The sequence below is a fragment of the Astatotilapia calliptera genome, chromosome 4 (genome assembly GCF_900246225.1).
Source record: "Astatotilapia calliptera chromosome 4, fAstCal1.2, whole genome shotgun sequence".
NCBI lineage: Eukaryota > Metazoa > Chordata > Actinopteri > Cichliformes > Cichlidae > Astatotilapia > Astatotilapia calliptera.
The window spans coordinates 23,651,158-23,677,991 of NC_039305.1; the positions used below are offsets into that span (position 1 = coordinate 23,651,158).

At 40.9% G+C, this 26,834-nt stretch overlaps 1 protein-coding gene across 1 annotated transcript in view; it reads right to left on the reverse strand.

The window, feature by feature from the left end:
* Positions 1-26,834, reverse strand: part of myo15aa (myosin XVAa) — a 59,296-nt gene that overhangs the window by 14,200 nt on the left and 18,262 nt on the right. The window contains exons 4-34 of the mRNA XM_026165587.1: positions 22,258-22,367; positions 21,967-22,041; positions 19,718-19,808; positions 19,210-19,313; positions 19,018-19,081; positions 18,818-18,931; positions 18,540-18,701; positions 18,182-18,295; positions 14,351-14,409; positions 13,946-14,069; positions 12,709-12,804; positions 12,150-12,281; positions 11,935-12,060; positions 11,739-11,816; positions 11,490-11,644; positions 11,354-11,399; positions 11,146-11,270; positions 9,892-10,009; positions 9,505-9,680; positions 9,070-9,154; positions 8,781-8,834; positions 8,542-8,623; positions 8,097-8,227; positions 7,808-7,903; positions 6,800-7,035; positions 6,468-6,658; positions 5,951-6,023; positions 5,631-5,822; positions 5,425-5,537; positions 3,660-3,751; positions 2,399-2,534 (exon numbers count right to left, since the gene is read on the reverse strand). Of these exons, the coding sequence (XP_026021372.1) occupies positions 2,399-2,534; positions 3,660-3,751; positions 5,425-5,537; positions 5,631-5,822; positions 5,951-6,023; positions 6,468-6,658; positions 6,800-7,035; positions 7,808-7,903; positions 8,097-8,227; positions 8,542-8,623; positions 8,781-8,834; positions 9,070-9,154; positions 9,505-9,680; positions 9,892-10,009; positions 11,146-11,270; positions 11,354-11,399; positions 11,490-11,644; positions 11,739-11,816; positions 11,935-12,060; positions 12,150-12,281; positions 12,709-12,804; positions 13,946-14,069; positions 14,351-14,409; positions 18,182-18,295; positions 18,540-18,701; positions 18,818-18,931; positions 19,018-19,081; positions 19,210-19,313; positions 19,718-19,808; positions 21,967-22,041; positions 22,258-22,367 (3,550 nt within the window). The remainder of the gene's footprint in view (positions 1-2,398; positions 2,535-3,659; positions 3,752-5,424; positions 5,538-5,630; positions 5,823-5,950; positions 6,024-6,467; positions 6,659-6,799; positions 7,036-7,807; positions 7,904-8,096; positions 8,228-8,541; positions 8,624-8,780; positions 8,835-9,069; positions 9,155-9,504; positions 9,681-9,891; positions 10,010-11,145; positions 11,271-11,353; positions 11,400-11,489; positions 11,645-11,738; positions 11,817-11,934; positions 12,061-12,149; positions 12,282-12,708; positions 12,805-13,945; positions 14,070-14,350; positions 14,410-18,181; positions 18,296-18,539; positions 18,702-18,817; positions 18,932-19,017; positions 19,082-19,209; positions 19,314-19,717; positions 19,809-21,966; positions 22,042-22,257; positions 22,368-26,834) is intronic.

Consider the following 26,834-nt stretch of genomic DNA (forward strand, 5'->3'; position numbering starts at 1 on the left):
ATCAATATTAATGTGTTTATTACTCCCCAACTTTGACCCAGACAAATCCTGCTGAGTGTGTAATGGAAAACCTGTTTCAGCTTTTCTAATCTCTGTGTTCTGCTGGTATGTGACTGTAACATCTTGTACAAAGAGTACAAAGTGTGTGCGTGTGTGAAGATGGGAAGCAACAGGTTCAAATCTAACTGTAAACTCTGTTCAAGGCCATGAGGCACTTTCCGTGTCTTTGTTATCAGGCAGGTGCTGACATGACTACGACAAGAAAAGTCCTTAAAGCTGAGCAAACAACTTCTGTATTCATACAATTTGTATGAAGAAGCTGTTATGTTTTTCTGCTCTGTATCAGTGCTGGTGTGAAGATGTTTGTGCTGTATTTATCGCTTTGAAAAACCGTGTTAATTATGTTGAAAAATAATTTTAATTATAGTTTTCATCAACAACCTTGTTTTTTCGAATGAGAACAATAACTTAATAAAAACTTATGCAGGACGACAAAAGCTATGATAAAATGTATTGATGCATTCAACAAATAAAAAACAAGATGAAAACATTCTGGAGAGACGAGATCCAATCAGAACTAATTAAGTTGTACAGAAAAGCGAGTTTGGAAGTGATCCAAGCAGAACTAATCTTGTGCTGTGAGGTTGGACACGCACGTCTGAGCCGCCCCAGGGAAACTACAACCAGCTCCCATGCTCCCCGATTCTCATGAAAACATGACAAAATGTCAACGCTTGGGAGGAAGAGAAGAGTAGACACATGTACACATTTTACATTTGATGGCAAGGAAAATAAGACACTTTGTAAATCGTGTTGAGCAAATCTAATCAGTGAAAACACAACCAACTTCCCCAATTTGCTGGGCAGCTTTTGACTTCATCATGAGCTATTTAGTCGACTAAAACTAAATGACATCATAGTCAAGTCTGTGACTACAACTAAATCAAAATTTGCTGTCAAAATTAACACTGTTGCAAAGGGTCTTTCTACAAATCTCAGAAATTAGTTTCATGCCAATGTTCGGTTTATTTTTCAGCTTTACGCTGGAGCCATTGTAAAATTAACATTTTTACTATTGAGTAAAGTAGTAGTAACTGTTAGAGCACATCAGTGGAATGATATTACTGGCCAATATCAGCTATTTGTCACACTTATAACATAACGGCTGACAAATGAGAATGTAACAAAAAAGTAAAGACAGGTGAAACATGCTTCAATCGTGTCCTGGGAGTTGACGTTGTTTAGGTCGTCCAGCAGAGGGCAACACACATGTTTGAAACACCATAAGCATAACAACCAGTTTATCCAATCAGACTCAGGAAATATGCAAGCAAGTAAATAAGCAAGCGCTAGGGAAATCTGTTTGTTCATGTGTCTGAAAGGGGGAAAAAAAGCATTGGTGATATATCAGGATATCAGATTTTTAAATCACCAACTATTGTTATCAGTGTTGGTCTTAAAAGTCCAATATTTCTCTACAGTATGTGCTGTTTGATACTGTATGGTTTCCTCTTTTTAGATTTGCGTTTTGAACACATGTCAGGTCAAAATCTCAATTTGTCCAATACCCTGCTTTAGAAGTAAAGCAAACATGCTTGCTGATGATAAACATCAAACCAGTGTAACATCAGCATGTTGGCACTGTCACTATGTGAGTTTTGCTCAGTGCCGTAAGCCTGGCATCAGTACATTAGAGGGGAAAAAAGAGGAAACTGTGAAGGTAAAATAATAAATAAAAATTCTGGAATTTTACAGTCGAGCACACAAGAGCCAGTAAAAATAGTACCAGGTACTTAACATTACTAGATGTGTGGAAAGTGATCAATTTGTAATGACTGGTGTTTAAGAGAAATAACAGTCACCTGTTATAGTGAATGGCTTTTAATGTATTATCTATGAGGACAGTCAATACAGCCAACAGCTCAAAGTTAAACTTTTAAAGTTCAGGTCTGTTCATTGCCTTTAAGATACCAATAAAGAAATACTCTGTCTGCCTGTTACTATGGGAATGAAAGTAGGTTGATAATAAAGCATCACCAAAACATTTTAAATGCGTTATTATTAATTTATTGAGGAGGAGCTTACAAAGAAGAAACAAAGGGAAACTCTATTAGCCTGAGACAAAAGCCAATGATTTAGGAGCGCTTAGGTTAAGCTGAATTATTAATGTCAGTGCAGAGAGAGTGAGCTGTGAGGACAAAAGAAATGTCTGAAAATGAAAAGTCCAGCAAAATATTCACAGACAAAAAGGGAGAAAGGTGCCACTAATTCTGGAAACAGCAATATCCGCTTAGACACAAAATATAGGCAGCAAAAAAAATAGAAGTCCAGAGACAAACATATGGCCAATCAGCACTGACACACATAACAACAAATACACACAGCACTCAGTGTTTACCTCCAGGATGTATTCCTGGTGGATAAGGCCGGCTGGAAGCTGGACGACTCTCTCCCTCTTCCCTTCCTTCTCCTGTGATGCCTATACCTCCTCCTCCCTTCATCCTTTCTGACAAACTTCCACTCTTCTCCATGTCCTGGTGAGCAAAGAGCAGCAGGAGACTCAGCAGAAGGAAAGGGATGCTTATAGTTGAGAAACTGGAGTTTAAGGGGCATGAAGTGGAAAAAGAAAAGGTGTCAGAAGCAGGGAGGGAAGGAGAGGGACTAAGACAACAAGCAAGAGGGAGTGAACTGGATTGGTTGATTTAGACCCTCTCTGAGCCAGAGCTGCAGGAACAGTATACTCTCCAGGAAGTACCGTACACGCAGGAGGAGAGGCTCCAGCATAAAGACACTAAATGGACTACAACAAAATTCACCACTACATGACAGACCTCATTCTCCTGAGCTGACTGAAATTCTCAGCTACTTTGTTTCCAGTGTCAGATGATTTTAAAGCCAAAACTGCTCAAGAAAATCTAAACAGGTCTATCAAGACTTCTGCCAAACACAGATATTATGTTTTTATTTTAACTATTGCCATTGATATATACTACTCAAAGCCCTAAAACATTCCTGATGCAACCTTTCCTGTGCAACCCGAGTGATGAGGACGCTGAACTCGTTTTGTTTCCACTAATAAACAAAAGATGAAGCTATGAGCGGAATCTTTTCCCCACACGGTGACTCGTTTATGCTGACTGCTGCTGCGGTCATATACGGTAGGTCACTCGGTAACCTAATCAGCCGTCCCGTGTGCTCCATTCATACCCAAACACAAGCCGAGGATCACATGCTCAATTCCTCCATCAGCACTCTTCTGTTCACACTCAGAGGACAGATCAATGACACAGAGCTACAACTATCCACCTGTATTATTACTTTTCTTTTAGGTCGGCAATTAACTGATTGGTCTTATAATATAATTAATATAACTGAACAAAGAAGTAATAAGCTTTGAGTTGCAGTGGCAGGAAAGCACTTGCAGCTCTACATAGACACATTTATAGTGAAAAGTCTTTGTCAAAATGAAAGCAGTGGCAATGCAGTAATATGGTCATCTGTCGAGTATTTCACCTGGTAGATGACTTAAAAGATTATACCAAGCAATCATTTATTACTATTTTGCGTGTTAGTTTCATAGCACTACAGCAATTTTAAAAACAAAGAGGAAATAGTTGGTTGACATGTGTAGTTTATGAGAAATCAGGACGAGGACTCACCGTGCTGCTGTCCGACAGCACAGGGTCAAACAGGCTGTCCAGGTAGCGGTCCATCCCTCTCTGAGGCTGACCCTCGCTCAATGTTTCTGACTCTGAACACAGACAAACAGCAATAATGCTTTAAACATTGTATTTTCAGTGTTTTTAGTGCACAGAAACTGTCATGTTTGACATTTTCTTTCTTTTAATCAAGCATGTTTTATCAGGTGATCAGGTTTACTTTAACTGTAGAGAAAAGGTTGTTAGTCACTGATCAAAATGTCTTATTCTCAAAAATGCAACCTAAGTCAGTTCATTGTTTTTTCACGGTTTTGATTGTCACATTTGTTGCAGAAACCTTGATTAATTGATCCAGCTTTTTATCTACGTCTCTCTCTCTCTTCGGACAACACACAGGAAACTGTTTCAAGATCACAAGACTTTCAAACTTTCCCAACTCTTCCATTTTTGTTGCCAAAGTGCAGCTCTGTGACAAGCAGGACATGGACCCACATCCAGGGCTCATGAAACAGCGTGTAAACTCAAACAGCAGCTGTAGTGCTGAATGCTTTCAAATGATACAAAGATACAAAACAAGAGCACAGCTGAAGCAAAGGGCCCAAAACTAGGAAACGTAGGGGAAACACTGAACAAAGGAAACACACAACCTGGATGATGCGACAAGGAACAGATGGAGACTCACACAATACAAACACACCAGATAATGTGGGAAACGAAGACAATAACCTAATGAAAACACAAACACAAGACACAGAAAAACAAGTGCTTGCAAAATGAACCAGGAAGTAACTAATTAGAGTTAGAAACATACAACACAGTGGTGAGGACTAGGTGAGCATACATCATAACCAAAACTCTAATAAACAAAACTACTTAAATACAGAAACTTGTACAAACAATTATTCAACTGCATTAATGTAAGAGACATTCCGGTCATGTGATTAAAATTATTCAAATTAAAGCTTTAATTAAAGCTTTAATGAACTTCTCCAAAAAAGGTTATCATCAACAAATACATTACTTTGTTGGGCACCTTTTAACTGTTAAAATCTACAATAAGACATTCCGGTAATTTCCTAATAAGAAGCCAAAAGCATCCAGCTCAGTTATGAATCCACTGCTTTCTTTAAGTCCCATCAAAGAACATCAGAGGGATTGGCTGTCATGATGGTAAAATAGTGCCTACTCTTCCTACACCACACACGTAGCCCATCCAGAGGTCAATACAGGTCCACTTTAGTCTCATCAGTCCATAAACAGACTCACAGCACCCTGCAGGCCTATCCATGTGTTTTCTTGCATATCAAAAATGCAGTGGCAAATATGCAAGGATCAAGCTTGCTTCATTAGTGTTCCTCTTATAGACTGTGTACTCAAACTAGCACAAGTTTTAAATTTGCATATAATCCTGCTAACTGTATCTCTTGGAACCCAGAGTGAGTTGGAAACCTGAAACCTCTGATTTCACGACTCAAAAAAGCTATTTTCTGAGTGCCATCCTTGGTACTCAGCTTTAAACATCTGGACAGGTGGGATTCATCTATAACACAGCTGAAGCATTTGTTAAACACAAAGAGCATAAAAGTTTTGGGTTCAGCAGTTTGGGAGTGATACACGCTAGTAAGTAGTTAAAAACAACAGCCGATGGGGGCTTCAATTCACAGAAAGATTAGTTTGTACATTTGATCAGATCATTTGAAAATCTTTAATTTGTAAGTGCTTAAAAATTCAGTTATGCAGTTAAGAGTTAACTGTGTGTGTGTACCGTGGCTGTAGTAACCATCTGAATCAGGCAGGCTGTAGGCTGGTCTGCTGCTGCTGAGAGGAAGGGAGGAAGGAAGCTCCTCATCTGAGTCAAAGCCACTGCCAAACAAAGCACTGAGAGATGAGAGGAGAGAGGAGTAATGTGCCACGTGGTGTAGCTTTAGTCACGTGAGTAATGAACTGCATGTGTGCATCTTGCATACTAACAGGCTGGCATTAGCTCTGACTTTAGCTGGGTTGTCAGTGCTGATGATGAAGTAACTCTTCTGCTTTGGGAAGTCCATAGGAAGCTCCATATCTGCAATCAGGTCCATGACATAGTCATGACCAGCTAACTCCACCCACTGACCCTGCTCCTTCATCAGAATTGAACTCCCCCTCCACCAGTCAGACACTCCCCTGCAAGATGCATGATTCAGATGTTCACAATATCTATACACACGTGTTAAAACTACTCTCTAAACATTATCATGGCATGTTCAGATGTTTACATTAAATGTTATGGAGCTAAAAATACAAAACCAAACCTGTGACGCAGAATGTTTCCTGCTAAATCCTCTCCATTGGTCCAGGAATGGACAGGACACAGGAAGGACCCTCCTGCAGGGAGAGATAAATTAATAAAAATGCAACAAATAGTTCCTTTGCTGCTTTAAATTACACTCATTAACTAACAAACTGTGTTAATTGCGCAATACAAAGCACATGAGCCCCACAGTCACATCACCTGATCCTGAATGACAATGAATAATCAATGATCTGGGGATGTAATTGATCCTACACAATAAAAGCAATGCCAGGTCGTCCCTCTTTCTTTTCTCTGAGGTGTGTGCCAGTTTAGACCCCAGGTGTGAAAGACTTCCTAAATATTTGAACAGCTCCTGGTTTTTTTCTGTGCACCTCAAAACTAGATACTGATTGTAAAGGAAAATGTTGTGAATTTTTTATTTACTTTGCTTGAATCATTTGGAGTTCTTGGAAAAGAGCAAAGAAGCAGACCGATGAAAAGTTGAACATTGCAACATTAAGCAGGTGAGATATTACCATCAAGACAGTGCACGTGCAACACCATGTTAGCCTTCTTCCTATTGGCGGTCCACTCAAGCAGCGACAGCGGATACGTCCGCGCAGTCTCGGGGGCGGAGCCTGATCCCAGCTGCATCTTCTGATTCGCTTGGATGAGTCTGTGCTGCAGCAGCACCTGCCAGCCAGCAGGAGCGTGGTCCGACACGAACCTGGAGCAGAGGTGAAATGAGGTTCAACAGTGGAGTAGAAGTCTCTTACTTACAGCATATAGCTTCTTAACATGTGTTTTTTTTAACCTCTCAAACTATTTGCTAAATAATTAGTTGCGAGGTCATTTTATGATTTCTCACTTGAGCAGATATTTGTCCATCTTGGCCGATGGGGCGAAGCAGCAGACACATGCCAGCAGCAGCAGCCAGCCTCTCTCTGCATTCTCAGAGTTTATGTTCCTCCACACCTGGTTGACAACCTGAGCCAGGATCTCATCTCGTAACCCTGGCGACGACAAGCCTCTCTGGACGATGTAATTCCCAAACATGTTTTCCTGCGCCCCATTCAGATGAGGGTCCCCCATAAACCGTAATACCTGAAGAAAACAGAATCCAGGTGAAAGCTGTAACAACTAACTCTGTCGGTTTTACAGCTTTATGGCAGTCTGGTGACGTATTTGTGTGTGTTTTTGTAGGTTTGTCCTACAAACACGAGAAAATAGAAGAGACTTTTTTATTCTGCTGTTAAATCTTTTACAATGTAAAAAGCATGTTCCAAATTTCTTATTTGCTTCCCAGTTAGTAGCAGAACCTCATAATTAGAGGATGGTTTGCTTCTGTGTAACGAGAGTAACATAATGACATGATGCAAGTGTGTCTCTGTGAAACTGTTATCATTTTAAATTACTGCAGTGCTCAAGAATATTCAGGGTAAATGGGAAACTTAAACTGATGTTTTATGATGCTTTCATTACAACCTGTTATGGCATAGTTGTGACGTCGTAGGGCGTTGCATTAAAAAAGTGTATGACACTTGATATGATTTCTTGAAGTTTGTGTTCAAGGTTAAATTTGACCTTCGGCACTAACAATGAAGATTAAGGTCAAATGCTTAGCTAACTTACGTACTCATTTCCCCAAGACCTGCTATACTGTTGAGAGGTTTGAAGACGATTCATAAAAACTGGGTAATAGGAAGGTTTTTACTGATTTTCACATTTGACCTTGACCTTGGGGCGATTTCCACCCAACTGAAATCAGCTCGAGCTCTTCGATGTTTCAAAACTGTGCACGACGGACAGACAAACAACCAAAAAGAACAGTTTACATAGTCTCTGCCTTTTAAGGGGAGAACAAAGATCACCCTACCATGTTGAAAAGCTCCAGAGCCTCCCCTCTCAGGTCGTCCTCCACACGGGTCAGAGATGACTCCAGAGGAGCCATCAACATCCCAAACTTTGGCTCCTACAGCAACAAAAGATTTGCTGTGTTTAATAAACAGCTTTTCAAACAAATCTACCTAAAACCTTTCAAAATTATGTTATAACCGATAAATCTAAACACAAACTTCAACAGCTGTCCTCAAATCTGAGTAACCACGCACATACACAGTATGTTACACAGCATATGACGACATGCTGATGCACGTGCATCTCACCCTGAAGTAAATCTGAACATAGCGGAAGAAAGGGTAGTTGTTGATGTCCAGAGGCAACGTGAGTTCAGCATCATCCTGGATATGAGGAGCCTGAAGCAGAGCCAAGCAGTCTGAGTGCAACTCCCTCCGGACTGAAGGGAGTAACAGACAAGGTTAAACGAGGAGTCAGCCAGGAGTAATGCAAGAGCACCAAAAACTTACATGTACAAAATCCTAAAACTTTTTTACATTCCTTGACAATTTTTCAGTGTCTGGTTTATTTATTAGATGATGGGCCTCCTGCTCCACCCTGTCAGAACTGTTCGTATCATTTCTTAATTTGATACTGTCAGTGCTGATGAGATAAGACACATTCAAACAGCTGGCTGGAGCACTCACACACACATGAATAATCTATGTGCATGTGATGCACACTGACGGGAAAGACGGACAGACGTCTACACACCTCCTGCTGTCTGCAGCAAAGCGCCCAGCTCTGCAGGGATCACCAAGTGGGTCACATTAACCACCTCCCTTTTGGTCAGCTCCTGAAAGAAACACCACTTTTAATCTATCTGCAAACTAACAATGAGGTTAGAAGAGCTCTAACATAGGCTGCTGGTTTGAACTCATGCCAGTGTGCAAAAACAAAAACACGGATGCTTTTCTCATTGAAGTCTTGTCTTAGCTAGTCCTTCATCTTACCATCTCTCTCCTCCTCCTCTCCTCTTCTGCTTTCCTCCTGGCTTCAAACTTCATCTTCAATGAGATCCCAAAAACACACGGTCAGTGTTTTAATGTAAATCCAGAGCAGAAAGACTCAAAAGCACAAAGCAGGCTTAAGGGTGGGTCATATTTGAAATTATTTTCTTAGAAATGAAGAAAACATGAAGATGTTTGAAAGGACACTGCATCAAATACATGTGTTACTTAAAAAAAATCACAGGCAGAAGGTATAAACATCAGTCCAACAAACCACAGTATCTCAGTGTACCTTAATGTACTGCTTCCGGTTGACATACATGTGGACCAGAGAGCGGAAACGGACCAGACTCTCCCTCATTTTCACATAGCGTTTCCTAGAAGATGAAGAGAATCTCAGTACAATGAATCCTAATGCACTGATTGTTGATCTTGTTTCCTAACATTTGCCACATTCACAGAGGTAAACTTCACAAGCATGCTACAAGCTCAAGCACAACAGTTCACTGAAAGCTTTATTTCTTAATTATAGTGATTTTAATGTAAAGACACAATTTACATTTTCTTTACCTCACTGCCCTTTTAACCTAAACTATGTGGTTGAGCACATACTGGAATTCAGAATCATTACATTGAAAGAATGCAGGACTCCAATCAGAATCTGAATTTGCGTTTTGTTTTGTAATAAAATCTACTGAAAATGTAAGATCTCTGTGGGACACCTCACCTAACGAGGAAGCCTAGGCAGTGTGCCTGAAACCTGCTGATTTTGTTGCGGAATTCAACGTAGCGTTTCCTGACGAAGAACATGCGAGTGTAACGCTGCAGGGTGAGGGCGGCAAGATGACGAGAGCGCTCTCGCTTACACTCCAGCAGCTGGTAGATGTCCTCCTTTAGGAACAACTGCCATTCATACACACACACATATAAGTGCAATTATTCAAATACATGTGTGAGTTCATGCAAAAAAAAAAAGATATAACATTGATCCAACAAACCATAGTATCTCAAATTTCAAGCTACAAAGCAGGAAAACAATCTCTACTCAGCCATTAGACCAGCAGTTGGTGCTGGGTCTGTCTTTAACTGTGAGGCTTAATGTGAACAAGCTCACCTTTGTGACTCCAACATGGTAGGCTCCTGGTCGGAGAGGACACAGTTTACCGAGCAACAACACACAGTTCTCTCCATTTGCCACAGGAAGTGTCTGTATCCCCGCCAGGGACTTGTACCTGACAGAGACACACATTCAAATTAGGGGTGCTCAGTCGATAATAGTGATTTTTAAAAAAGAAGTCCTGATATAAATTGATACTGACTGTGTCGCAATTCAGACACGTAATATGGACAGAGGTATTGGGTCACGATCAGCTGTTAAACTGTTGTTTAACAGTTGCATTGTTTAAGAGCCAAAGTAGCTCAGACCATGCAAAGTTACAGAGCAGGGTCGCCAACTTACACCAAAGCTCTTGGAGTACTGGCAGCTTCACTTCATGGCTCTCCATAGCTGAAGGCCATGCTTTAAGCATTAGATCACCAGACACAATGCCAAGTGCTAGGCGGAGTAAATCATGCCACCACTGAACTCTGAAGCAGTGGAAAATAGTTCTGTGGCATAACAAATCACATTCCTCTATCAGGCAGTCTGATGGATGAGTCTGGGTTTGAACACCAAACTGCACTGTGCCAACTGTAAAATTTGGTGGAGGAAGGAAAACGCATTATGGACGCATTAACAGACACATTATGAATGGCTGTGGATTTATAATGGGATGTAATAAAGGCTCCTGTAGGTATAATGTGTACGTGTCCTCATAGTCAATGTAGTGTATATTGTGTGAAATGTGTAATTATTCTTTTTGTGTGCTTTTATGGTTGTGGTTGTGGTTACAGAATCTTCCATAGTTCATTTTTTTTTGCCAAATAAGACAACACCATAAACAAAGTTACACATGAATTAAAATTTTAAACTTTGGTGGCATGGCTTTGTACTGGGAGGGCAGCAGCAAGACCCCACCAAAGAGCAGCGCAATGACAGCAGCTATGACACTGATTAAGTCAGACAAAGCATGAGAAGAAGAAAATTAGTTAAAGTTGGGTTGCAAAGTGACTTGCAGAGACACGTGCAACTGTGGACCAGTTGAAGTAGCTTAAATAAGGCATGACATATGATATTTGCAAATCAGAAGAGCATCAGCTATGAGTTGCCACTTCGCGGTCTGCTCAGTTATTGCTGGGATTTTCTGTTATAGAAGGTTCTCCTCTGCCTCAGCTGTGAGATCAATTATCTTCATTTTTTTTGGGAACACAAAGTCCTGAATAGCTTCACAAACTCAACAAATACGCTGAGGATCAGAGTTCATGTTACCTGAACAGGAAGACATAGAATGGCATTCTGATTGGATATCCCTCTTTGCGGATCCTAATGGTCTCCATGACACCAGAGTGCCGCAGCTGGCTGTTCACCAGCTCGTCCTCAAACACACCTGGTTGCTAAAGACAGGTGTCCAAAAGCTCAGAAACACTAATGTATGTGCAGGTAAATAACTTTAAATATATGACGCTTCAAGATCTACCTTCATGTTATTTGGCTTAATGCAGCGAACGAAATAAGGATTGCACCTGAAATGGAACAACAAAAACATGATAATTTTTTTTTAATGAAAACAATAAAAACCAATTATGATCTGAGAGAGAACATGTGTACTTCACCTCTCCATCTTCTCCACCAGCTCCAGCAGGGACTGTTGAAACTTGCTGCTGACGGTGGGAGCTTGGTATTTTCTGGTGACTGTGCTGCTCTTCCTTATGTGACCTCTCTGCTGACCCGTGGCCTCTGCATGAACCAGGAAGAGGTTCGATACCATCTGGAAACACACAAATGCACAGATTAATACAGACTTTACAAAAACATTGCTTAGCGATTGTGTCGATTAGATTAAGTTTTAAGACCAAGCCGACCTTGTTCTTGCTCTGAATGAACAGGTCCAGGACATCCTGACGCACCTGATCGTAGTTCTTATCCAGGAATTTGTAAACCTGCATCAGTGACAGATGATCACTCTGTTTGTCATTACAGTTCACCACATTTTCAATACTTCAATGAATTATAATACAATGAAACTAGCCAAGAGAATCTCAGTGAGGAGCTTAGTACCTGGTAAGTGACCCGCCCGGCAAAATGCTTAATTGTGAACTCTGGGACCGGCATCTTTGGCTTCATGTACAGTGGATTACTGCCATGGTGATAGTGACACTTTTGAAGAAAAGTGTTGTCTGTTGCCTGTCAACAAATTACCACACCAAAAGTCCCAGTTTTATAATCCATATAAGGAATCTGAAAGTCTGTCAGTACTTTCTCCTCATCCTCACCTGCGGGAAACCGCTCTGGTCATCCAGAATCCTCAGTATCCCATGAGGCTTAGTGGCAATGAGGTCGATGCAGGGCTGGTTGTCGTTGAATGTGATGTCCTGCCATGGGATCTGCTCCCTGCTGTACTCCTCCTTCAACAGGATCACATAAAAGATCATAAAATATTAGTTGCATTATTACCTAAGCCAGATGTTGGCAACCTGCAGCTCACGAGGTACAGGTTAGGGTTACCTATTAATACATATACTATATGCAATACATTCATTTATCCTCCCCCAGTTACATCTGTCATCCACCCGTCTATCCCTCATCCCCCAAGTGCTGCTCTTTTACTCCTGCTGTTTGGTAGGAGGAGGTAAAATGGCTGTTTTGATGTTGAACGTTGCCAACGCCTGAAATAAGCAAAGGATTCACATGTTTATATGCCACTAATCTACACTTAATGAGATCCATTTGCGTGCATATGATGCCTCAAATATGTGCATTTTTTGTCCTCAATTGTTATAGGACAAGTGCGTGAGTGTGTGCTTTTCATCGGCAAGTGTGACGTGGACTCACCTGTTCCTCTCTGAATACGATCCTGTTAAAGAAGAGTTGCAGGTACTCGTTTGCATAATTAATGCAAAGCTGCTCGAAGCTGTTGAGGACCAGATCCTGTTGTCCCACACACACACACACACACACACACACACACACACACACACACACACACACACACACACACACACACACACACACACACACACACATATATATGGTAATTCTGTCTCATCATCATGCCTACAAAGTGATTATCTGGACGTCCCTCTGAGTATCTTTAACGTGCAACATTGTTAAGCCCTCCTTCCTTCCTTCCCTGCTGATAGTAATCTGAATCTTTTCTCTTATAGTTATAAGTTATGTCAATAAAAGCTTTGACTGCATTACTGGGAATGCGACGGATTATTTCAAATGCTTTAGCTTTAGCTGTCAGTCTTACATCTGACTTTAGAGTACTTCGGTATACAGAGGAGTTCATAGTCAACATAGTAACTGCAAGGCGTCCAGGCCCCGTGGCTGGAAAACAAGCCGAATCATCACCCCTGCACCACATGTTTAACAGCTGGTATCAGGTGTTTGTGTTGATAAGCTGCTCGTGCACCGCAAATTTGCACACCTAAACTGTCCTAAGAGAAGAGGCTTCCTTCTGTGAGCCTTTCCAAACAGGCCACACTTGTTCAGTCTTTTTTATAACTATACTGTCATGAACATTAACATTCAACATCCTAACTGAGGCCTGTAGAGTTGAGATGGAGCTCTTGGGTTTTTGCAGTTTTTCTGAATATTGCACGGTATGACCTCAGGGTGAATTTGCTGGGTCGTTCACTCCTGTGTCGATTGGCAGCAGTTTTTAATACTTTCCACTTGTGACTAATCATTCTCATGATGTAGTGTGAGTGAAAGGTTGCTGCTTCAATTCCAGCCAAAGCCACAAATCCCCTTTGGGGTGGTGTCATGAAGGGTATCTGGTACAAAACTCTAATGAATCAAAGATGTAGAGCTGCCGGCTGCGACGACCCCATGTGGCAAAGGAGCAGCTGAAAGTAGCATTCCTATAATTCCTATAGAAGAAGTAAAGCTGCCTCTTCATTTTGGCTTAATAATTATTAAATAAATAATGACAAGGTGCAATATATCATGCGCTGTTATTCATCTGTGATTAAGTTTAAAGTAATTTTAGAACCTACTAAGGATTCATTGCATTCTAGTTTTTTCTGAGGGATTTAAGGTCAAACATACAACAAGGCTCCGTTACCTCAAATCCGTAAATGTCCAGGATGGAGATGGAGAGGGTGTGTTGGTGAGGGTACACCTGACCATTGATCCTCTCTGTTAACCAGCGGAAGAGCAGCGAATATAGGATCTTGGCAACAGCATCTCTGGATGTGTGTGAGTGGTGGGCAGCGAGTGACACAATGATATAAGAAATTAAAAAGGAGAAAGAAAACATATGCATTGTTATTAGCAAGAATTTTATTAGGTAAGACTTTAAGACAAAAGGGATTTTAAGATTGCATATGTGTTAGTAATTTAGTGCACATGTATTAGTGTGCATGCATACATAATGATAAAGATGCAAACATGTTATTTAAATAAATTAACGGTAATAAATGTAATGATTTTTTATGCACGGCATGTTCTGTGTGTAGCTGTCTCTCACCTGGCATCAATAGCACTTTCTACACTCAGAGGGGTGTAGATCTTGTCCCTCATTGTTTCCTGTGAAAAAACATTAAGTCAGCACGTTTTACGCAGGCGTCTACCTGATAATATAGAGTCTCAAGCCTCCTTTCATCTTGGTTTGAAGTTGAAAGGCTTTAAGTTCAAATTAAAAATGGAATTGCACCAGTAACTGTGGTGAGGCTCTCATCTTGGGCTGACAGATCAGGTGGTCTTATCCTCCACCTGCTTCCTGCTTCTTCCAGTCTGTTTTTCCTTTTTTTTTTCCTGCACTGTAATATATATTTTATAGAAGCAGAACTTTTTCTTCTGCAATTGAAGAATCCTAACAGGACGCCATAAGTTCTGGGCTGAAGAGTTAGGCTTTTCACCCTTTGTTTTTACTGAACTGCTTCCTATTTAACTTCTTTTCCTATATTTGTATCCACTCCTTTGCATCCTTTCAGCTCTTCCCTTCTTCCCTTTCTTCTACTCTCTTATTCATTGATTCGGGTGTCTTAAACTTGAGATCTGATCAGATAAAGAATGCTTTGAGACTTGAGACCCTCTCTTGCCAAACACACTTAATTATCACACACACACACACGTGTGCGCTCACACAAAGACACTAATGTGTACACATGATTCCTCCAGTGAGAGGAAATGAGTGGGTACGACTCACCCCTCTCCTGTTACTCAGGCACCTTTGTAATTAGGAATTCAATTATACAAAAGGTCCTTGGTTAGTGTATAGGAGCATGTGTATGTGGAAGATATAAGGTGGGTGATAATTAGATGTTTCTCTCTTTTAATTCTCCCATCACCCTCATTCCTCACCAGAGGCAGCACCAGAGGGGTCAGGACGAGTTGAATCAGCCCTTAAACCGGACAGAGAAACTACTGGACACTTACACATAAAAGAAAATGGATCCAAAAAACGAAATACTAAGAGGAGAAATACTTTGCTTAACAAAAAAAATATGTTTTTTTTCTACTTTGTTCATGGATATGATGGAAATTAAGCAAACAAGGAAATACACAAATAGGTGGATGACCAACTGGAACACTTGTATGGACAGTGGGATATTTTAATTGTTCCTTTCCTGGATTTGGTATGGATTCACTTCATTTCCTAGCTGGATGATAATGACCACATCAATAGCTCATGTACTGGTAATTAAGGATAACTGAACAGCAAATGCGATGGAGGATCCTCTCTTTTTTTGGCTATTGTAAGTCACGTGCAAGTCCTTTAACTGCGCTGTTAACACTGACAGTTCCTTCAAAAGCTCCATCAAACTTTCTGGAGCTGTGAAATCTCTTATGCTGCTTTAAAATAATAAAGGAGATAAGTTCAAGTAAAGCCAGGCTTCTGCAAAGGTTTTTATGCTCTCTGGTTTTAATACTTACTGGTATTGTGACACTTCTCCACACTCAGTTTGGGTTAGTTTGGAATTAATAACAAAAATAGTTTGTTTTTTAATCACACTTGACCATGTGGGCAACAATAAGGAAAAATGGAACCAAATTTATTTATTTGTACTGCAAACAATCTAGGTTTTAAAATTGTCACCACCTAACTGTTTACTGTTTTTAAAGAAGTTCCTTCAGAGCATAAAAAAAATGACCAATTTACCATCCTGTCCCAGTTTGAATTCAATGGACCTCAAGAAAGTTCACATGAAAACAAAACAGCATTTCTTCTTTATGCAGGAGAATGTGTAAGGTATAGAAATGAAGACACTAAGATGCAAACAGCAAAGCCTCGTGGAAATAAGTAACTGCGTTCTTTGGACAAAGAGGATTCCCAGCTGGTTAGATTCAAAAACCAGAAGCATAAAAAGCTGAAATCACAACAAAAGCATGACTGACAGATTCACGCCCTGGAGCTATAAGCTGAATGTGGCTGTTCATCTCTGCAGCACACTAAAAATAAAAGAAGTAAAAAGATGCTTTCCCTTTTAAAATAGCATAGCTCAGTCTAAATACTATATATGAATTTTTTCTGTGTCCTCTGATGTATCGAGGATGTGTGGATGTGTGCAGCCGTTTACATTCATGCTTTCCCCCTTGCGAGTCTCCAGCGCTGTGGGCTGCCTCCTGTTCTGGGTTGGAAAAATTAAACCAGTGTGAAAGTGCCCTCAAATTGCATTCAAACTGCAGACCACCAGATGGCTGCAAAAAAGACATTCAGACCTATAGAGGCCTATAAGAAAGAGGACTTTCTGACTTGACCACTCTATACAATTTCCTGCTGAGTTGATGGTTTCAGTCACTTGTTTTAGGAGTCTCCATTTAATGATTAGTTATTAATAATCTCTGGCTCTCTTCCACAGTCTGTCTTTTGTCCTGTCTCCACCGCTCAGGCCCAAACGGTCACAGCAGATGGCTGCTCCTCCCTGAGGCTCTTTCTGCTGGAAGTTTCTTCCTGTAAAAAGGGAGTTTTCCCTTCCCACTGTTCCCAAGTGTTTGCTAACAGAGGGTTATTGTTGTTCTCTGTTTCCTCTGTGTTATTTTAGGGTCTTTAGCTTACAATATAAAGTGTCTTGGGGCAACTGTTGTGATTTGATCCATATATAAAATAAAACTGAATAGAACTGAATTAATTTAGACTGACCCGTCCTTGTTTTTTGGTTTGTTTTTTTTATATATATTGTCTGTGCATCATACTTTTTTGCCCCTTTTGCCTTCACTGGCTGAGGCAGATGGCTGCCCTTCCTGATCTTGGTCCTGGTGAGAGACGTTTCCTCCTCAATGATGTCAAGAGCTTAATCAAATTGTGCTGTTTGTGTATAATGTTGCAAAGTCTTGTTTTCACCATGTGAAAGTGATACAGATCATTAAAAGTGACCTATTAAAGGCACATCTGCATTTATTTGAATACCACTAATACACCAACAAAGGTAAAAGCTAAAGTTGCAAAACTCAGTTTTAGACTTTTTTTTCATGCTGTACATTCACTTGAGGATGTCTGCCATTTTGCTGGTAGTTTATCAGCTGGGTCAAAAAAGTTACTGGGTTGAATGTTTGGCTCTTAATAAAGGAATCAAAACTTTTTTTTAAAAAAGGGAACAATTTTAATCAGACTCCTCCAATAAATCTTTGATAAACTGAGTCACTCTCCTGCACTACACAGAGCTATGAGCTGTCCTAGATTTAAACTAAATCAGCAGTGAAGTCCTTCGATAAATAATCATGCACCTCCTTCACAAATGCTGAAGGCTCTCCTAGTTTACAGGCTGCTATATGCACATGTTTGATTTGTTTTTCAATTCTTTCACTTCTAAATTCATTGTTCTGTTTAAGGCCTTAAAACGCAAACATATACAAAGTATCTTCCAATGTTTTGCACTCCAATATATTTAAATTCCCCTTTAAAACATGGCATGGTTCATTGGAATTGATAACCAAATACTCCACAAAACCCCCTGCTTTATAGAAATAGTCAGGTTGGATAGAAACGATCCTAATAACCGACCAGAGGAGGTCAGGATGAGAAAAGAACCATCCAAGCAGGTCGATGACAGCAGTTTGCCTCTTTCTTGTCTTTCATTCTTTCACTCTGTGTGTGGCATCAACACATGTGTCTCCTTTGTGTCTGCGTAAGCGACACTCTGGGCGATACAATGCCTTTAATGTAACCACAGCTGTGTAAGTAAGGTAGAAACGCTGGCATAGTGCCACATCACCTTCCTGTTGACAATGTAGAAAAATCACCTCCAGGTTCAGGAATGTCACAGACTGCAGTGCTATGCTTGTTGTTTTCAAGCACTGAACGAACAAAAGACAGAACATCAGTGCACATGCAGACGGGACACGGTTTGATACTGACTGTGACTTTGTAGGTGACGGCTTTCTGTAGTCCTTCTGGTGAGATCTGCAGCAGCTCTGCGACTACTCTGATCTCCTGAGTGCTAACCACTGTCGCCACCTCCTGGCCATCAGCCTGCAGTTCAGGAGGAAAATAGAAATGCAAAAAGAAAAGAAAAAAGAAAAGAAGAATTACCTGTGGGAAAATCTTTGCTGCTTATCTTACATAGTTTTTATTGTCCTGATAAAGTTTAGTTTATTTTAGAATTTAACTCATTAGTCTAGGTGACTGAACACTTTGCACCTTATTATTATATTAATCAAAATTTAAAAAAAGGGATGACATACGAGAAAAACCTGAGAAATAAAATAATTCACACCTCATGCCTCTGAAAGTAAACATTGCCCAGGTGCAGTATGGAAGACAGGACTCTAAAGATGGACGACTGGTCATCCGCAGTGAAGTGAAGGATTTCCATGGCAGAAAGCAGACGTAGAAAGTCCTCTGCATCGTTCTTCCCTTTTATCCCACAATCCTCTCCCTGTGTGCAGAACGAGAAGACCAGCAGTGCTAAACGTGACCCGAGAAGGATTTTTGGAAGGGTCGTGACCCAAAATCACTGACAATGATGATGATCAAACTCAAACTATCTTCTACCTGGTTGAGGTAATAGTAGGTTTCAGCTTCTTGTAGATAGAAGGCCTGCTTCTGCTGCGAAGGAAGACCTGCCAGCATCTCGTAGAAGATGTGATAGTTCCTCTCATTTTTGGCCTGAAGCACACGCGGCACATTTACAGCAACACTTCCATATACAGAAATAAACAAGCTATCGAGACCTTTGTGTCAGCTTGCCTCACCTGAAAGACGATGCGGGATTTTTCCAGCAGATACTGAGAGGTTATGGCACCACTGATCCTACCACTGGGAAAACAAGGAATCAGAAAACACACGTGAAAAAGAAGCAGCTTCAGAAGTAAAAGAAGCTGGAGTGAGATCAGAGCAGAGGTCAAAGTTTTGCTTGTTGCTTTTTAAAAAAAACAACAACTCACTTCTCCATAAAGACCTCAATGTACTTCCCAAAGCGACTGGAATTATCGTTCCGCACGGTTTTGGCATTTCCAAAAGATTCCAGAAGAGGAGCTGCCTCAAGTATCTATCAGGGATGCCAAACACACAAACAATATATAAACCTTTATCAGATCGCCTTATAAAGGGAGCAGTAACTGTAACTGTACAACACACAGGAAAGAAGCTGTTTCAGTGGGAATGTCTGGCCAAATGAATCATAGAAAAACACACCACGGCAAAACACAGTAACCTGATATTCTTATGGCCATTGATGAAAATTACTTGTAAAATATAAAACACGCAGCATGCAGAAAACCCCAACTACCTCAATCTGCACCCAAGGAAAGCCACCGGAGATACAGGCAAATAAAAAATATGCACAAGCACATTAGTCGTCATTACAAGAAGGAAAACTTTGAGTGTCTTAGTTTGCAAATATCCAACTCTGATGGCAGTTCTTTATTCATGTCAGGAAGTGTGTGTGCATACCTGTTGCGCAAGATTAGTTTTGTGAAGTACAGCTGCTAGGTAGCGAAGGATGACTTTGGTGGACTCGGTTTTTCCAGACCCACTCTCCCCACTGAAACACAGTAACAGAGTCTCACTGGGAATACAGAAAACCCATCAACACGGCAATGAAAACAATCAAGAACTGCCCCAGTGCTCAGCTGAGCTGGAGACAACTTTTCCTCAGATAACCAGCACCTGGAAAGTTTGAATATTAGTGCATACAAACTGAGCTTATCAAACATTACAATGCCCAGTTTTTAATGTTTAAAATCTGTGTGTGCTTTTTCAAAGCCCAGATACAAAAAGCTTTATTGTTATACAGCCATGATGGGTTAATTATGAGGTGCCATTTCCATAAAGGAACACTTTGGAAACACTGATCTCAGTGGAAAGAAATGATGCTGATATCTACACAGATATGGACTGGGCAATGTGCTCAATGAAATGATGGCACATCAAGTGATAGAAATGATTCCATGCATGCCTGACTACGTTGGGGGGTGTTCCTAATGAGACAGATGGTGTCCTGGGGGATCTCTTCCCAGATCTGGGCCAAGGCATCACTGAGCTCCTGGACCGTCTGAGGTGCAGTCTGGCAGCGTCGGATGGACTGAAACATAATGTCCCAGAGGTGTTCTATTGGATTTAGGTCAGGCAAACGTGGGGGCCAGTGAATGGTATCAGATCCTTCATCCTCCAGGAACTGCCTACATACTCTTGGTACATGAGTTGAGCAGCAGGAGGAATCCAGTATCCACTGCACCAGAGTTGGGTGTATCAGTGGGTCCAAGGATTTCATCCCGATATGTAACGCCAGTCATGGTGTCAGTGCCTAGCCTGTAGAGGTGTGTCCTCCATGGATATGCCCCCCCAGACCATCCCTGACCCACCACCAAACCAGTCATGCTGACATCCCAGAAGTTTAACTAACTTGATGGTATACTCTGAATAAAAAGTGTTCCTTTTATTTTTGAGCAGTGTAAAAGATTATATTCTTTAATGGTAGGCAAAAATAACTCTGAACTATTTTGATCATCTGCATTCTACTAGTGGAAATACAAAAACAGGTTTGATGCAAGGAAAAGCTCACCAAGTGTGAACATTACCCTGAATTAGAGCACAGCTTCTCAGGACTTCCAGAAATCATTTAGAGCGTCCATTATTTGATCCTTTTCACCTCTGTGGTGGTGCTTGCAGAGTGTTTGACTTAATTGACTAAGTGATGTGAGACAAGGCTAATCTTGCATTAGGCAAGGCTTCAGTTCCACTTTTGCATTAAACCACCTGAAAGAGTTTCACACACATGCACACACAGGTCCATTGATCTACCATTGCCAAGCACTAAATACCACCATTATGTAAGCTTGGCCAAAGGGTGTGTGTGTGTGTGTGTGTGTGTGTGCATTTAGGGATGCTGGCACCTTCACCGCATTCCAGCATAGGGTTTCAGCTCAATGGCTGCTTAGCTAAAAACAGGACCATTATTGGTCACTGTACACCAGACCTCAGTTACCCCTTAACACATACTAACTGAAACACAAAGACACACTTGCAAGCACACAGCCCGCACAAATGTACTCACACACAAACACACACACACACCTCTGAAACATAACCTGCTCCAACTCAGACCTGGCTGGGCTTTCCTTACAGGTGTCTCCTTCCGAATACGGCTAAAGTGTTCCAGGTTTGTGAGGGCGTGTGCATGTGTGAGTGTGCGTTTATGTGTATATTATGAGTGTCTTTTGTCATATCCAAAAGCATAGACCTATGTTTGTGCAAACCTCTGGATGTCGGTGTGTTTGTTTTCACAGATGAGCGCAGCCACTAAATGAAGTCACACTCAAGTGTTGGTAAATTTAACTTCACTGGTTTATGTGCGTGTGTGTGTTTGTGTGTGTGTGTGTTTTTTCTTCCAAGAGATCAGTTCTGACATGGAGCAAAACACTCCATCTTAAGTTTGCTGGCCAGTAAACCACAGACAGACACTCATGAATTTACAAACACTAATCCATCTGTAGATGGAAACCTTTAACCAAGAAGCTTCACGGACAACCTTGAAAGGTTACCAATGATATATCAAAGGATACAAAAGAAAAGCTTCACATTGCAAGACTCAGATGTTAAAAATACAATGCACCGTATAATTAACTGCATGCACGTCTCTGTTGTCTGATTCATATTTGCAGAGAAAGTGACTGAAGAAACAATGAGAGTCAGCCTCTTACCTGATTATTATGACCTGTTTTTTTTTGGCATCCATCATTTGGGAATGAGCAGCGTTTGCTATGGCAAACAAATGCCTGAAGGAGAAAGAGATACACAACAAGCCTTCAGACTCTTAAAGGAAGCGCAACAAAGTATTCTGCTTCCCTCTTTCTGCACTTTGATCCTCTGTTGCTGACAGTTATTTACAGCTGTCAGCATGGATGAAACATACTTAATAATTTGACATTTATTGTTTTGTTTTTTAAATATAAGGTTCACGGTTCAACAATTTTAGAGTGAAAATAACTTACGGAGGGTTTTCTCCCAAGGCACAGCCCTTGTACATGAGCACCATGTCTGTCCCATAGGTGTTTTGCATCTTATAGGGGTTCACAGACACCAGAATGCTGCCTATGTATGTCTGGACAAAAAAGAAAGAAGAGGTTCACAAAGAAAGTAATTTTACCATAATGATCATAGTGTATGTGTGTAGGAACATGTGTCTGTGTACCCTATCTATCCCTTAACACGTGGACCAATCTGAACAAAAACTTTTCATGAACATTGTCACACATACCACAATTATTAATATATGTTTTAAAAACACTTATTATAAATCCCAATTCTTTTGATTTTCTGTGTTACTATATGTGCATTTCACTATCCCCCTGCAAATGCTATCTTTCACTGTTTGTCACGTTCAACATACAGGGAGTGCAGAATTATTAGGCAAATGAGTATTTTGTCCACATCATCCTCTTCATGCATGTTGTCTTACTCCAAGCTGTATAGGCTCGAAAGCCTACTACCAATGAAGCATATTAGGTGATGTGCATCTCTGTAATGAGAAGGGGTGTGGTCTAATGACATCAACACCCTATATCAGGTGTGCATAATTATTAGGCAACTTCCTTTCCTTTGGCAAAATGGGTCAAAAGAAGGACTTGACAGGCTCAGAAAAGTTAAAAATAGTGAGATATCTTGCAGAGGGATGCAGCAGTCTCAAAATTGCAAAGCTTTGAAGCGTGATCATCGAACAATCAAGCGTTTCATTCAAAATAGTCAACAGGGTCGCAAGAAGCGTGTGGAAAAACCAAGGCGCAAAATAACTGCCCATGAACTGAGAAAAGTCAAGCGTGCAGCTGCCAAGATGCCACTTGCCACCAGTTTGGCCATATTTCAGAGCTGCAACATCACTGGAGTGCCCAAAAGCACAAGGTGTGCAATACTCAGAGACATGGCCAAGGTAAGAAAGGCTGAAAGACGACCACCACTGAACAAGACACACAAGCTGAAACGTCAAGACTGGGCCAAGAAATATCTCAAGACTGGTTTTTCTAAGGTTTTATGGACTGATGAAATGAGAGTGAGTCTTGATGGGCCAGATGGATGGGCCCGTGGCTGGATTGGTAAAGGGCAGAGAGCTCCAGTCCGACTCAGACGCCAGCAAGCTGGAGGTGGAGTACTGGTTTGGGCTGGTATCATCAAAGATGAGCTTGTGGGGCCTTTTCGGGTTGAGGATGGAGTCAAGCTCAACTCCCAGTCCTACTGCCAGTTTCTGGAAGACACCTTCTTCAAGCAGTGGTACAGGAAGAAGTCTGCATCCTCCAAGAAAAACATGATTTTCATGCAGGACAATGCTCCATCACACGCGTCCAAGTACTCCACAGCGTGGCTGGCAAGAAAGGGTATAAAAGAAGAAAAACTAATGACATGGCCACCTTGTTCACCTGATCTGAACCCCATTGAGAACCTGTGGTCCATCATCAAATGTGAGATTTACAAGGAGGGAAAACAGTACACCTCTCTGAACAGTGTCTGGGAGGCTGTGGTTGCTGCTGCACGCAATGTTGATGGTGAACAGATCAAAACACTGACAGAATCCATGGATGGCAGGCTTTTGAGTGTCCTTGCAAAGAAAGGTGGCTATACTGGTCGCTGATTTGTTTTTGTTTTGTTTTTGAATGTTAGAAATGTATATTTGTGAATGTGGAGATGTTATATTGGTTTCACTGGTAAAAATAAATAATTGAAATGGGTATATATTTGTTTTTTATTAAGTTGCCTAATAATTATGCACAGTAATAGTCACCTGCACACACAGATATCCCCCTAAAATAGCTAAAACTAAAAACGACTTCCAAAAACATTCAGCTTTGATATTAATGATTTTTTTGGGTTCATTGAGAACATGGTTGTTGTTCAATAATAACATTATTCCTCAAAAATACAACTTGCCTAATAATTCTGCACTCCCTGTACATCACCTGCGTGGAATTTAAAAGACATCAAAATTTGTATCTGTCGTACGGTGGCCCTGAGAGGCCAAACGGACTGCAACTTAAGAAAACACCAGCAATAAGAAAAACGCTGCAAAAGGACACAAAACACAACAGAAATAGGAAAAACGACAACGGAAATAGGAAAAACCAGATATCCAAAAGCACAAGGGAAGTGTTTCTGGGGAGATCTGACGGACCAGCTGCAGGAACCAAAATATGTTAAGAATTGCGCTGGAAGACACTTAACAGAAGTGGAGGATCTATCGGTTTTGTGAGGAAAGAAAAGATGAGAGCTAAGTGTGATAGCCTAACTATTAGCCTAAAAATCCGTCATCAGTATTATATGAATCATGATAAAACACGCCTACCATGTTTTGGGTTCCTGGAACTGGTCTGTCGGGTTATTGTCTCCCCAGAAACACTTCCCTTGTGTTTTTTCCTATTTCTGTTGTGTTTTGTGTGCTTTTGCAGCATTTTTCTTATTTCTGGTGTTTTCTTAAGTTGCAGTCCATTTGGCCTCTCAGGGCCACCGTACTGTCATCATTTAGTCACCACCAAATATTGAATAAAGAATTACAAAAAAAATCCTGAAATATCATAGACATTTAACTTGACAGGCGATGTTTTTGGTGACCAGGACTGCATGAACCCCACAGCTATGGCATTATTTTTGTGCCACTATTCTGAGCGCACGTAAAAAAAATTGAGCGCATGTAAAAAAAAATTGCAGGTGCAAGTGTTGCATTTTGAGGAGAAATTTTTTTTGAGAGAAGAAAAGCTAAATTAGAGTGAACAAAATTCATTGCTGCTTGCAAAAATGTATTTCAGTGTTTGCTATTATCCACACACACACACAATAGCAGCCCCTCTCGCTCAGTTTTTGCATTTGCGCTTGCTCGCAATGTGTTGCTCGCGCTCTCAACATTTCTGCCTGTGCGTGCTCAACTCTTTCTGTACACCGCTATATTTGTGCCACAAAACCAGCCAATCACAGACTTGGATGCAAAAAAAATCTGATTGGCTGTTTTGGTCTCCAATCAGTTCGAAATGATGAAATGCAATATCCCAGAATCCATTTCGTCCAAAACTCAAACGAGGCAGTGGCGGAGGAACACAGAGTGGAGGAGTTTGAAATATTACTCTTTCTGGGTCACAAAATAAACTTTTAAGATATTTTCATGCGAGAATGGTGCTGTGTAAACTTCAAATATCTGCTTGATTTATCGAGACATCACATATTTGCATAAGTGCTCTAACGTTTTCGGAGATGCCTGTTACCCACCAGCTGACCGCATAGCTGGACTGGCCGTTGGGCATACCGGACATTTGCCCGGTGGGCCGATGGTGATTTTTCATTTTTATGTTTGTTTTTGTAACAATATAAACAATGAAAGGTGGTGGATTAGCCAGTTGGTCATGATCAACTCTGGGCTGGACCAATTACAATACATCCGTATTGAGGGGAAAAGGAACGCACAGCTCCTCTTCTTCTCTCATTCTCTCCCCCTCCCTCTCCTGTTGCTATTTCAATCATGAAACTGATCAATGATCAGCTGATCGTCTCTCTTGTTTGTTTATCGCCCACTGTGCACCAGAAACAGGAAACCAGCGGATGTCGCGCTAAACAACAGCAGCACGTTCAAGCTTGATAAGCTGTTGTTAGAATGTATTTAATATTACTTTCTAGTATCAGCTGATGTTTGCTGGAGCCACAGCTGTAAAAGCTGCTGGTCATGATATCGGTTTGGATATGTGGTGAGAGGGAAACATGAAGGTGATACAAATCATACATATATACCAACAAGACAGTGTACATCACTGTCACAACAGCGATTGTTTTTGTTCAAAGGCTTTATGGTTTTTCCTATAATACCTGGTGGTGCAGTCGGCTGATTTCTTGTCAGTTCAGCTTTTTATATTATGTTTAACCCGAGTGACCACCAGGTCAGCTGGTGGGTAACAGGCATCTCCGAAAACGTTAGAGCACTTATGCAAATATGTGATGTCTTGATAAATCGAGCAGATATTTGAAGTTTACACAGCACCATTCTCGCATGAAAATATCTTAAAAGTTTATTTTGTGACCCAGAAAGAGTAATATTTCAAACTCCGCCACTCTGTGTTCCTCTGCCACTGCCTCATTTGAGTTTTGGACGAAATGGATTCTGGGATATTGCATTTCGTCATTTCGAGCTGATTGGAGACCAAAACAGCCAATCAGATTTTTTTTGCATCCAAGTCTGTGATTGGCTGGTTTTGTGGCACAAATATAGCGGTGTACAGAAAGAGTTGAGCACGCACAGGCAGAAATGTTGAGAGCGCGAGCAACACATTGCGAGCGAGCACAAATGCAAAAACTGAGCGAGAGGGGCTGCTATTGTGTGTGTGTGTGTGGATAATAGCAAACACTGAAATACATTTTTTGCAAGCAGCAATGAATTTTGTTCACTCTAATTTAGCTTTTCTTCACTCAAAATAAATTTCTCCTCAAAATGCAACACCTGCACCTGCAATTTGTTTTTACATGCGCTCAGAATAGTGGCACAAAAATAACGCCATACACAGCAAGTACTGCTAAAGGCAGCAGACGTAGGTTAAATGATCAG